Below are 12,231 nucleotides of genomic sequence, written 5' to 3'. Positions count from 1 at the left end.
TTACTTCCGGTAGTAGATCTGGATACTCGAGTTAGTATAGCACCGGTGTGAGACGTCAGTCAAGGACTCGACTCACCCGCTTAAATTGAAAATGTAATTGCAGAATTCCCTGCCGACACCGTAAGTTCTCATTTTCTTTGTATGAAAATAAGGGGGATGCAACGTACTTTGTCGAAAGTACTCTTGAAACCACGTTCTCGCTTGGCACTGTAATCCCACTCCTTATCCACAATGCGAAAGGCGATGTCTTCATACGGTGGACCGGCCATAAAACGAATGAGACAAGTATCTTCTTCCCCTGCTTCTGCAAAGGACTGACCGCGTTTGCGGCCATTTTCCCGCTCGATGCGGTAGGTCGGAGCTTTGGTCTTGTCAATCAAATCTGGGTAGAAAATGTTGAACTTGTAGCCTTGAACGACTTTCGGAGGTGGGTTGTCATGGTCATAGTGGGTTTGGTTGTATTTGTTCCACTCGTAGCCCATCTGAACACGGTTGAAGTACCGCGGCTTGCGGGGTCGATACTTGCCTGCCCACAAAGGTTGGGCGCCGGAGCTTACAGCTTCCTCGCCTGTGAAGATCTCCTCATTTTCACTCACCCCCTTCGCCAGCTCGCGTTCATAGAGGGCTTTTGTCGCTTGCGAAAAGTCATCGTTGGGAACGGCCGAGAACCTGGTTAGGGCGCTAGAAACTGGCATGTTTGTTGCTTGGTTCAGAGGAGTAGCCGAAGGCTTCTCCGCATGTCGCTGGCGCAGCGGCACAAATCCCATCTTCAAGATCTTTTGTCGTTCCCGGGCCTGCATAGTGTAAGCATCAGTCTTTCATAGGGTTGATATACATGTATAGTGCAATTTGACTGACCACTTGACCAAGAAAAGCACTTTCATCGACAATCTCCAGTACTTTGTCCTCCGGGCGAACCTGAAGCAATGGGTCCGGATCGAGGCCTTCAAAGTCATGATGATCGGGTTGAGCGTCACTCCGAGAAAGGCCCCGGATAAACGGAGCCAGCGGAGCGAGCTTCGCTCGCACGGATTCGGCCTCCTCGGACTGTTGTGTGCGCAGCCCTTTAACTCTCTCGTCTATGACATCTTGGAACACTTTCTTCAGCTTGGCGCGAGCTTTCCAGACAGTGAGACTGCGCAGAAGTTCTTCCCAGTAGTCTGTGTCGATGGGTTCGTTCGAATCCAACTTTCTCCTAACCTGCACCTCAAGTGTCTGAAGTTGTTCGTAGGACTTAGGACTCAGCAACCGATTGATGTCGGAAGCCACGGAGCTGAGCGCACGACCTTCCGGCCCGGTGATTTTTTGGCGATCTCGACAGATGACCTTCATTGTCTGTGTCAGAAGAGATAGTGGTTAGCATCATCTGAACAACATTCTTGGCAGCCAGAAGACCAAAGGGGATCTCCTACCTTCCAGAACTCCCTGTTCTGCGAGTTCTTCTCCAGACTCAAAAAAGTATCAATGTCCTTCTCCAGATCCAGCAACTGTGCCGGCGACAGTCCTTCAAAGACACCGTCGGGGTCCACCAGATCAAGCTCCGAATCGGCGATTTCATCATCGAGAGGGTTCCTCGTAGGATCGATGACCCGTAGAGTAACAGTAAGCCAATCGATTGGCTTGGCTCTGCCTTCCTTAACCCGGATCTCTGCTTTCTTTTTGGCCTGCTTGAGAACGAAGATGTCCTCCTGCGCCACCCATTCTCGGACCTGCTCATCTTCCTGAAGTTGATTGAGCCGCACCTGGTCCTTCATATTCCGCGGTCGCGACTGCGACGGACGACTTTCTTCGCCTCTCCAAGCCCTGCTGGAGTCGTATTGCTGGTCTCTCTCGTCATATCGGCGTGGGTGCTTCTGAGGATGACGCGACGGGGAGCGAGAACGGCTTCGCTTCGAGCTTGCTCGCTCGGGAAATCGCGACGACATCCTGTCGGGGGATATTTAGGATCAAATCGAATCTCTCGTGAGTGTACGATAGTGAGAGAGAAACAAGAAGAGAGAAGAACGAACAGAGTCGTTCAGTGGCTGCCAAATGAGGAGCAGGCTTTCCAGGTTGCACTGTTATCGGACAGTCCAGACTCAAGAGATCGGGTTGACAGGTTCCCGCACCAGGAAGGTCAATCGATCGCCGCGGCAAACCTTCTCTATCAGCACGTGCATCTAATCTATCGCCTACACCAACCCGCTGATGCCTTAGATAGCGGCTCTTACTTCTCAACTTACCATTCAAAAACAAACCCAACCAGTTGCGGTCAAAATGCCTTCGAAATGGCAGAGACTGCATGTCTCATCCTCTGGCAGTGTCCCCACTCTCTTGTATCAACTTGCCTTCACTGAGGATGGATATGAGCTGTATATCACCGATCTTACATACATATGGTCTGAACATTTGGATCGTGTATCTATACTGCGACGAGCAGACGAAGACGACACCACCATCGACCCCAGTGAGGATGACGACCAGTTTACCGTGCTTCTACAGAAGATAGAAGAGGCGCTGCATCATGACTCTTCAGGGCATAGTGCTGCGCTCAGCCGGGGCTCAGAGGGTGCGAACCTACACCTGCTCACAACGACAAAGCTCCCGGCTCCGCTCCAACCTCTCCTGTGGAGGTTCTACTTATCCCAGGACCCTCATTCTGCGGCCACTGACCAGCTGCTCTTGCCGCTGGTGAAAGCTGAAGCCGTCTGGCAATCGCGGGAACAGGTTCTGATCGACCAGCTCATGAAGAAAGACTGGGTCCTAGGGAAGCTATTTGACAAGCTCGAAGCTCTGGGTATCGACATTGGCACCATTTTCCCTGGCGTCTCCGGTCATCGTCCGGGACAGAAAGACACAATGCTGTCACATACTGCCAAATACATTCAAGGGGTCGAGCCGTTTGACAAGGACTCCTGGATTCGCGAGACCAATGTGTCCTTTCCCGAGCTCAGCTCCGCGGCCAATCTTGCTACTGAAGCCACTGGCTCCGGGGTCAGTGATGCTGATAGATTTCAAAATCTCACTGCACCACCAGATGGATGGTGGAAGCGGCTCTCAACTGCAATTGTGGACTCGTCGTCCGACAACGAGCCCCGGAAGCCTGCCGTAGACAAGCGCCCGTTCGATGGTAGTCTCGAGACTGACACTGACAGTGGAAATGAGGATGACGACGACGAATTTGAGGTATGTTTTTACGACCCACTCGGCTTTTCTAAGCAGTTCAGCATTCACTATCTTTTCTCGCCTTAGCGACAAGAGACACCGCCGCATCTGAGACGCACCACTGCCAAGGCGTCAAGCCCAAGCCCTGGTACAGAGCTAAGCTCAACAAAACACAAGATGAAATCGCCGTCAAGGTCAGAGCATCCATCAGTACAGAAGCCATCTAAAGGTGGCGGCCTTGGTGTGATCGGAGGCAGGAAGAGACCACAGTCGAAAGAGAAGACACCGCCCTCTCCTGCTTCAAAGGTTGATATCCCAGAACGAAGAGCCAAGCCACCAGTATCTCCCCCCAGAGCAACAGATAGCGACGCAACCGCCTCTGAGACAGACGGAGACGATGACCTTGCCCCGCCTCCACCATCGAAACCGAAGGCACCAGCACCAGCACCAGTCAAGCGCGGCCTTGGGATCATAGGCGGCAAGAAGAAAGAGCACCAACCATCTCTGCCATCATCTCCAAATCGGCAACCCTCTCAACCGACATCAGACCAGCCGTCTAAGTCAGGGCCCGAGGCCCCGCCCAAACGGACCGGCCGGTTGGGGGTGATCGGAGGTGTCGCACGCTCCACCAAGCGCACTGCTGAATCCCAACCACCAACAGATGCTGCGTCATCTGCCAAATTCGAAAATTCGGATGATGCACCCGAAGGAGCCACTACAGAACTAGCACCCCCGCGAGCAGCCCGTTCGGTATCTCAGGAACAAAAGCCTGAATTGACTCCACCCGCGGAACAAGAGAAAGAGGAGAGTGAACAGCAGCGGGCCGACAGGAAGCGGGATGAATTGAAACGACAACTTGAGGCGAAGGCCAAAGCTCCAGCCAAGAAGAAACGGAGATTTTAAACTTGGCTTTCCGGAGACTACTAACACGTGCTGAAATCACAGGACACAGTTTTGTCCTGGTTAATAAGAGGTTGTATCTTGGATAAGGCAATGGCAGGAAGACCATTCACCGGGTCATCCACATTACTACTACACTGTAGGCGCATTATATTATGTACAGTCATCATTATTGACCCGTTGGGACTTCTGCCCCCTGGCAAATCGAGGCTGGGTGCCAAAGTCTCACCTTACAAGATGAGACGACAGACAGAAACATGGAAAGAAAGACGGATCGGCTCAGCCCTCTTCCAATTAATCGCGTCAGTCGCTCGTATGGTAGATTTAGTATCAATTGCTCAGCCCACTGCCGCTGCCACCAAAGCTTGTCCGATGGCCACTTCGCCGCGGCTTCCCTTGTTCACTAGGTGTCACTAATCGCACCTTTTTAGGAGACATCGTGGTAGAGGATGCTCCACTGGGCCCAGCGCTGGTGGTAGCCGTGGTTGAAGTGCTTCCAGCTGAAGCACCAACCCCCAACATGCCACGCACCTTTTCCACGGCCCTGCTTTCCCCTTTAGCCCATGTGTCTCGTTTGACAAAGCCTGCACCTGCTTTGCGACCGGCGGAATCTCGTTTCTTGGACTCCTCTAGCAAGACAGACCGGTTGTGTTCACGGCGGGGCCCTGGACCACAGTCATGCATACACCCAGGGGTCGCGCAGCCACCCTCGCTGATGGATACATCACTCAGCCAGGTACTGATGCAAGCTAGATGTCCTCCGTGGCCACAGCCTTGACACCACGTCCAGAGAGTGGCTCCTCTGGGCCGACGCGGCTGAGTATTTTCGGAGAACATAGCGTCCATTTGCTGTAACTCGTATTGAGGTATAGATTCTGTTTCCAAGGAGGAATGCGAAGCGGACAAGGTATATGATGATCCTGATCCAAGATTAGGGTGATCCGAGGACATCGATAGCTCTGCGACCCATTCTGGAGGAGGGTCAATACTCATACAGATAGCACACGGATCCTGTGGAGTGTTGCAGCGATAGCATCGCCCATTATCACTCTTTGGGTTCTCGTATGGTCGTTTGCACGAGAAACAGAACACGTTCATGTATGTGTCCGCCTGAGCATATTCGTACACCGCTGGGTAAGACGGCACGCAGAGGAGCCGGAGCTCGGCCGCCTCTATGTACATTGACTGACGAAGTAATTGTTCGTTGTAGGCTTTGAGAATGAATTCAGTCTCTTCGCTGGGAAGGATCTTGTCGCAATCCTTAAAAAGAGCGCGCAATTTCAAAAGCAGGTGAGCAGCAGACTGGATATCAACAACAGCGCCACTATGATAGTGTCTGATCGCCTCCTTGAACAGTAGCTCAACGCTCCAGGGCTTGTTAGTGGTTGTGTCGGAAGTGATTGGAATATTGATGTCCGAAAATTGTTTCAACACTCCAGAGGTGCTCTGAGCACTCCACTCATTGGGCAATATTTGAGACCTTTCCTCGAAAGCACGAGACTCCAATGGTTGGCTCTCCTTGAGAAGCGGAGGGGGGCTAGACGGCCGGTCAAGATGAATAGTATCAGAGCCTGGAAGCTCTTCCTCGAACGACTCGCTGCTTAGCATTTCTGTCTCATGCGCAATGTCAGGAATTAGAATGGATGCCCCTCTACTCCTGGTTCTGTTATTGTTGGAAATGGGTATTTCCACCTGCTCGCCTCGGCTCTCGGTCCCCGCTGCATCATGAAGCCTTGCAGCAGAAGTAAGAGACGTGCCCGTGTACTTAGAAGGATGCGAGCTTTCTGTTGATGCGGAGAACATTGGGAAGCTTTCTGATGACTCTTGACGATGAAACGTTGGGGGCTTGGCAGGTTCCATCCGAGATTCCAGGGTCAGTACTTTCTTTGGATGGAGCCTGTAATCACGAATTGCCGCTCTTTTGTCCTCCATCTTCAAATCATAATCATCCACTTCAGAAGGGTCCTTTGAAACACCCGCAGGTTTCCTGATATGCCAGTCTGTCCTGCCAGTTATGGCTCGTGGGGCAGATCGCTGGTCATCTGCCAGATCATGCGCTACAGAAGGGCGCAAAAAGTCAGGTGGTAAACTTTCAGGCGCAAAATGAGCGCCTTCATTTCCCTGCTCTCGGCTCTCGTGGAATTCGCGGATTGGCCGAGGATCCACGTCCGATACCGATGACCAATCGTTTGAGGACATTGTCCCGATATTGGGACTCAGGACTGAGGCAGGAAGCGGTTGAATATCTGTAGTATCATTCAAGGACGTCATGTGGGATATTGAACTATCCAGAGACCCGAGTGGGGAATCAGGTAGGGGCTGCGCAAGCGGGGTTGTCATAGTCGAAGCACCCTCCGTATCGGTGAGAGGATGCTTTGATGTATCGCTCTCAATGACGCTCTTGATCAGCTTGTTCTTGAATTTGTCCTGTCGACCGTCTTCCATTGTCCGCTGCAATTCCGCAACCGGCCCTTCTTTGGACGATCGTTTCTTCATGACCCGAAGTCCCTTATCGAGCGAGGTGGGCTGCTGCTTCGCCCTAAGTTCAAGCTCCTGGATGACAGCGTACTGGATGACCCGCCAAGTCTGAGCAAGCTTGAATAAAGATATGTCTTCGGAGCACTGGGCATTGTGGCCAAGTGATTCAAGCAGAGAATGTATAGAATTCTTGGGAAGAACATCAGGCTCATTGAGCAAAGGATGATAGTGCGAAGCTAGATACTGGTATGTATCCTGATCCAGTGTGGCTCCCGGGATCCCTCCGACCACCCCAAGCTGACGTACCTCTGGGGTTTTGATCTGGGACAATAACCTTTCTAGAGGAAGAATAGGAACAAGCTCCGATGCACTCGGGGGAGTACTGCCTAAGGACTTAGACGGTCGAATACTACTTGACTTACTGTATCGATGTCGCGTCGAGGTGAGCGGGGCGTCATCAAGGAAATCGTCCACAGGGCTCTGACTCAAGACTTCCCCACTGCTGCTCTCGTCCTGTCGAGGGCCTACAGCCTCAGCCGTGCTGGGTCCCAGAGCACTTCGTCGAGGACGCTTCTGGACAAAGGCGAGCACCTCTCCGCTTGGGCTCCAAGCAACAGCACAGGTCGACCGTTGATTGACCACTTGAGGGGCATATCGAACATCTGTCTGGGTGAAAGCACCAGCTTCGCCCACCGTCCATAATAGATCCTTCGAATGCCAAAGCAGATCGGTGGCATGAGCGTCGTAGCGATCGAATTCGCGGAAAGGAATATGGGGCCGGCGAAGATCCCAGAGATGGACTCGGGGGTCCTCCTTGTCGTAGGATGTCACTACCTGCGACGACTGCCAATCACCTGCACCCTCGGGCTCCCTCGCCCATGATGGGGGCCGCCAGCGCACATTGAGAACAGCCTGAGGGGTTCGAAACTGGAAGGCCGGCTTCTGTCTTCTTTCTGCTGAAGTGGAAAAATCCCAAACCTTCACTTGCCTGTCTGTGCCTCCGCTGACGAGATGCTTTCCATCAGGATGCCAGTCTACCGAATAACAGGGGCGATCATGAGCAGTAATCCGCATCAACGGTGCACTGGTCTTGCGGCAATCCCACAGTTGTATAGCTCCACTATCTGTGGCTGTTGCAAACAGGACTCTGTCGGTCGGCGACCATCGTATATCACGGATGGCATCACTGTTACCGTTGAATGATTCCGTACTTCCACATACTAAGACACCCCGTTCTGCCGATGCTGCCCGCAAATCCCACATGCGGATCGAAGAGTCCTGGCTTCCAGACAACAGCCATGATGAATGGTATGGGTTGAAGGCTAGGCGGTGAACTTGACGGCTATGGCCCTGAAACCGGCAGCATTCTAAGCCAGTCCGATACAGATCGTAGACAACGATGCGCCCATTGGCCACCGCGGTGGCGATAATTTGGTCATGTTCACCATGTGACCATTTCACATCTCTGACCGTCAGCTGGTCTTTGTGCCGAGCGGAAAGCCCACTCCCGACATGGTGAGTAGAAGAGTAGCTAATAATTGCACTGCGAAGATTGAATTCCTCAGACGAGTGATCAGGCGAGACACGGATCGTTTTCAAAATCTCTTTGCCGCCGATAACTGCATGTGTCCGCTGGGGAGATATATCTAGAGCAGCTATAGGAATCCCAGTTTTATGAGAAATCGTCTGAGAAGCACCAGGTCTAAGGAAGATGTCAGATTCATTCACCTCGCACATTTCAAGGTGCTTGGAGCTTCTGTCACCCCGGTCATCGGGACTAAATAACTAGGTAGAGCCAAAGCACTAACGGGACAAAGAGAAGCAAGGGGGAAGTAGGGCAGGAGACGAGCGAGGGAGAGAGATCAGTATCTCGGAAGGGTGAGGGAGAGGAGTGGAGTGGAGAGCTATACAAGGACTTGGACCTAGTGGAACGGGGACCAGCAGATAGATCTGCACGACCACTTTGCGTATGCGGACTGGGAGGTCGAGACCCGGAGAAAAAAGGCTGGGCAAATCTTGCCAGAGCACTGGCCGCGCGGTTGGAATACTTGTGACTTTGTTGCACGGGAGCTGGAGGTGGGGGAGGCGGCGGCGCTGGGGATGTGTTGTTGCCTCGGGGGGGCAATCGAGAGAAATCGGCCATGATTTCCAGAATCAGAGACTCTCTCAGAGGTCAGTCATGCATGACTTAACCGGATGAGGATTGGAGCTCCATGGCTGTGAAGGTTTTTCCCCGGACGAACAAACAAGAGTGATGCACAGAAGAGAGGTGGGGAATAGGGAGGGAAAGGAACCTGGAAAGGGAAAGCCAAAGGAGAACGAAAAGGGGAGGCGGAAGATGAGAAGGGGGGGGCAGCTGATTCCTGGAACTATGATTTCAACCCGGGAAACAAGATGAAGGTGGATGTTGTGAAGCAAAGGTAAATCATGAGTGTGATTGGTTATTGAGGTGATACTGTCGAGGACCAGCAATAGGTAATTGTAGTAGTAGTGCAGGAATGTGAGGCGGACAGTGCAATAATGGAGCAACAAACCGCCTTGGATGGAATTCTGCCGGTACAATGGATGACACGGCTTGATACCTGAATTGGTTTAGAGCCGAAGCTCCAAGCTGGGGGCGAGCTATTATGTAACCAGTGGCAATAAGTCAGTTACCCGAAGGGTAGCGCAGATTGAGGTCGGTACAATATACTAACGGAGTACTGTGCACAGTATCTCCACGTAAAGAGATACCTTGGTTATGTGGACAGGGCAGCTATGTGACTTACAATGGATAAGCTGGGCTAGCTCGGTTGTTGTTGAGTTTGGTGTTTTTGGGAACTGTACGGAGGGAACTCCGTACGATCAGTTTGCTATGTTTGCTTAACTTTCTGCAGGCTGGAAACTGATCTATAGCTTTCAGTATCCGTATCATCGAATTTATTTCTTCGCCTCCCGATCTGACCCAGAACTCTACCTACCCTGCTGCCTATAATGGGAGCAATTTTCTTGAAACTAGCTTATGTAACCTTCAAAACGATAGCTCAAACAAAACCCTCTTCCGTTTGGCCATCCAGCCACTTGAGAACGAGAGGAAAGCCGGGGAAGAAATGTTTGGAGGGAAGAGGGAGTTGGTTGCGGAAAAAACATTCCGATGGGGTTCGATCGGATCAAGAATTGTTCCTGTCCAACCTGCAAGCATAATTACGACACCCGCCTATGATGATCATGGTTGTCTTACCCTCTCACTTTTCTCCCTAGGGAGGTGCTTAAATCGACCGCCACCTATCGGTAGACTCTTCCCATGCATGTTGAGCGGTGCGGAAATTGAGACAGGAAATCCGAGATTAAGCTGTTGTGTGGCCATGTCATTGTCTCACTTTTCCAATGGTCCGGTGCTGTACATTCCAGGCGTTGTTTTAGATCATCCGGACATTCGGGACTTCAAGGTGGGACAAGCTAAAATGGAACTAGTCTGGGGCGGTTACCGAATGACTAGTCGAAATCGTGAGGGATGCACATAATTGTCGCGGATGAAGAACACCTTCTCCCCGCACCATCAGAGACGCTTGCTCTTTGGTTATAGTCGGCTGATGCGTGGTTATTTCAATAGTTTGAATGGAAGTGTTTTTTTTTTTTTTTTTTTTTTTTTTTTTTGTTATTCTGCACTGCCTCTCTATTGTTTCTGTCCATCTCGTCGATGTATGGGATGAGTGGCACAACGGCGTCAATAATGAATTTATATATTTAACCCCAAAAGTGTACTCTGATAGCCGTTTAACAATGTACTCGTATACATGGTATTCATCTAAACATCTGATTTTGGCCAGACTAATCCATACCGACAGATGTCCCTGAAAACCTGCCAGCCACCGACGCATCCTTCGAGCGAAAACACCTGCATCTGAAAGGGCTTGATCCATCGACAATCCCGCCCGTATTTCATCCTGTGAGCGCCATGGTCTTTATCTTTCAGCAGCACCAGCACCAGCAGGAGGAGGGGTCAAAGTTGATAGACCGGCATCTGGGCCGTGATGTGTCTTTGCTCCAACCGGGGTCAGAGACCACTCAGAGAGCTTCTCTTCCATCCCAGCACACAGTCTTCCAAGGAATCCCCGAGCGGTTAATTGCTGCGGCAGCTCAGGCCTTCCATCATTCGTCCTCCTCGTCCTCGTTCCATTGTAACCTTCTCGCATCGATCTGCGCAAAGCCCTCCATCGAGATCTGTCATGACATACCCCTACAAGTGACCTCCTCCAGTTGCTTCTCGCTTGTCGCCATCGGCGGAGCTCATGCGTGGGCCTCATGGTGTCTTTATGTATCAAGTTGGCGGTAACTTGCAGTTGTGCCATCTATTCTACTGGGCACTTACCGACTTATCAACCTACCAACTCAACCTACCTACCCCACAGGCCTTCACCTCCCCTCATCCGCCATTAGCTGTCTCATTCTTTTTGAATCGATGGAGTAGTGCTTGAGGATCATGGTCCCTCTCCTTGAGTGGATTCTTTTCCTTCAGCACACGGGAACCTTCATTCCAACCCCTGTTCTCATTGGGCATGATGCACCTCAACACCTCTACACCTCCACGGGATTCGACCAGAAGGGTGTTTACAACTGCTGATACATCCTAGAGAGACAAACGGAATACGTACTACCCTGTAGTTTGATCATTCCAGACCATGATCTATCCTTTCTGATTGAGTAGGCCCTCACACACCCTTTCTATTTTAATTTGACTCGTACCATTAAAATGCGCATCGGAGGGGATGGTGGGAAGGAAAAGATATTAAGAGAGACAGAGAGAACGCAGGTGAGAAAGAAAACCTCCGATGCTGCCTGCATCTGATCAGCCGGGAATAATGAAAACGACCGTTGGAGCGAGGTACGTAGGGCGGATATTTCTTCTGTTCTTCTTTTCTTTCTTTCCCTCGTTGTTCTGCTGTTGTTTTTTGCCTTTCTTTTTTATTTCAGTTTGCTTTTTTTCCTTTTCTTTTTCTTTCTTTTTTTCCTTTTCGAATTTTCTATTTTCTGCTCTAAGGAAACATAATCACAATAATAATAATGCTGGATGTTATTATTATTTTCCTTCCCCTCGCCTTCCGGATCCAACCAAGCTTAATTCGGAACTAGCTTTGGAAACCCAAGCTAGTGCAGTTCTGGTTCTCGACTTCTTCCGCATCCACACCGTCATTCCATCTTCCTCTCGTCAAGCTGCTATTTGTATCCAACGATCCTTTCCTCTCGTGTGCCTCTGGTCTATTCTGTCCTTTCTTCCCTCCTCCCCTTCCCTTCCTTCCCTTTCCTCCCTCCCCTCCTCTTCTTCTAATTTGTTTCTTGCATGATCAGAGCTAGTGGTGCAACATACACCTCACGTTGCCAACCTTTACTCTTCTTTATAGTCTTTGCTTAATCAACCTGTATTCTTCTTCTCCTGTATCTATTACAGTCCCTTTTTTCCCCCCTCATTTTAAGTTTTTAACCTTTCACGCCTTTTTTTCCTTCTAAAAAATTCTTCCCTTTCAATTCTCATATCTGCGCTTCTTCCTGTCTTTTTGCGTCAAGAATTCTTTTGCTTTTAAAATTTAATAGAACATTACAAGACAGACATAACCTTGCTACTTCCCACGTGTCCGCCGGCTCTCGTTCAACTCCCGGCTTTCTTCGTTCGACGAATCCCCGATCACAATTCGCCACGAACCTCGAGTACTTGCCCGCCCTCCGAGCTCT

At 50.8% G+C, this 12,231-nt stretch overlaps 4 protein-coding genes across 4 annotated transcripts; 2 read left to right on the top strand and 2 right to left on the bottom strand.

Annotated features, from left to right (window-relative positions):
• On the bottom strand, positions 1 to 1,925 carry BO86DRAFT_404045 (splicing factor cactin; the record flags this gene model as incomplete). Its single annotated transcript, XM_025673973.1, has 5 exons — positions 1 to 18; positions 77 to 109; positions 168 to 794; positions 859 to 1,335; positions 1,413 to 1,925. 5 exons carry the CDS (start codon positions 1,923 to 1,925, stop codon positions 1 to 3), a joined length of 1,668 nt encoding a protein of 555 aa, XP_025523028.1.
• Positions 1,926 to 2,256: 331 nt separating this feature from the next.
• On the top strand, positions 2,257 to 4,325 carry BO86DRAFT_451238 (uncharacterized protein; the record flags this gene model as incomplete). Its single annotated transcript, XM_025676846.1, has 2 exons — positions 2,257 to 3,165; positions 3,232 to 4,325. The coding sequence occupies 2 exons, from the start codon at positions 2,257 to 2,259 to the stop codon at positions 4,045 to 4,047; spliced, it is 1,725 nt and encodes a 574-aa protein (XP_025523027.1). The 3' UTR covers positions 4,048 to 4,325.
• On the bottom strand, positions 4,197 to 9,027 carry BO86DRAFT_348081 (WD repeat protein). Its single transcript, XM_025669300.1, has 2 exons — positions 8,433 to 9,027; positions 4,197 to 8,224 (listed from the first exon to the last, which is right to left on the bottom strand). Exons 1-2 carry the CDS (start codon positions 8,663 to 8,665, stop codon positions 4,375 to 4,377), a joined length of 4,083 nt encoding a protein of 1,360 aa, XP_025523026.1. The 5' UTR covers positions 8,666 to 9,027; the 3' UTR covers positions 4,197 to 4,374.
• A 2,066-nt stretch (positions 9,028 to 11,093) lies between these two features.
• BO86DRAFT_232775 (uncharacterized protein) lies at positions 11,094 to 12,099 on the top strand. Its single transcript, XM_025667021.1, has one exon. It carries the CDS (start codon positions 11,334 to 11,336, stop codon positions 11,844 to 11,846), a length of 513 nt encoding a protein of 170 aa, XP_025523025.1. The 5' UTR covers positions 11,094 to 11,333; the 3' UTR covers positions 11,847 to 12,099.
• The last annotated feature ends 132 nt before the right edge of the window (positions 12,100 to 12,231 follow it).

The sequence above is a fragment of the Aspergillus japonicus genome, assembly GCF_003184785.1.
Source record: "Aspergillus japonicus CBS 114.51 unplaced genomic scaffold BO86scaffold_80, whole genome shotgun sequence".
Taxonomy (NCBI): Eukaryota; Fungi; Ascomycota; class Eurotiomycetes; order Eurotiales; family Aspergillaceae; genus Aspergillus; species Aspergillus japonicus.
Note: the sequence above shows the minus strand (reverse complement) of the source record. Positions and strands in the feature narration are given on the sequence as shown.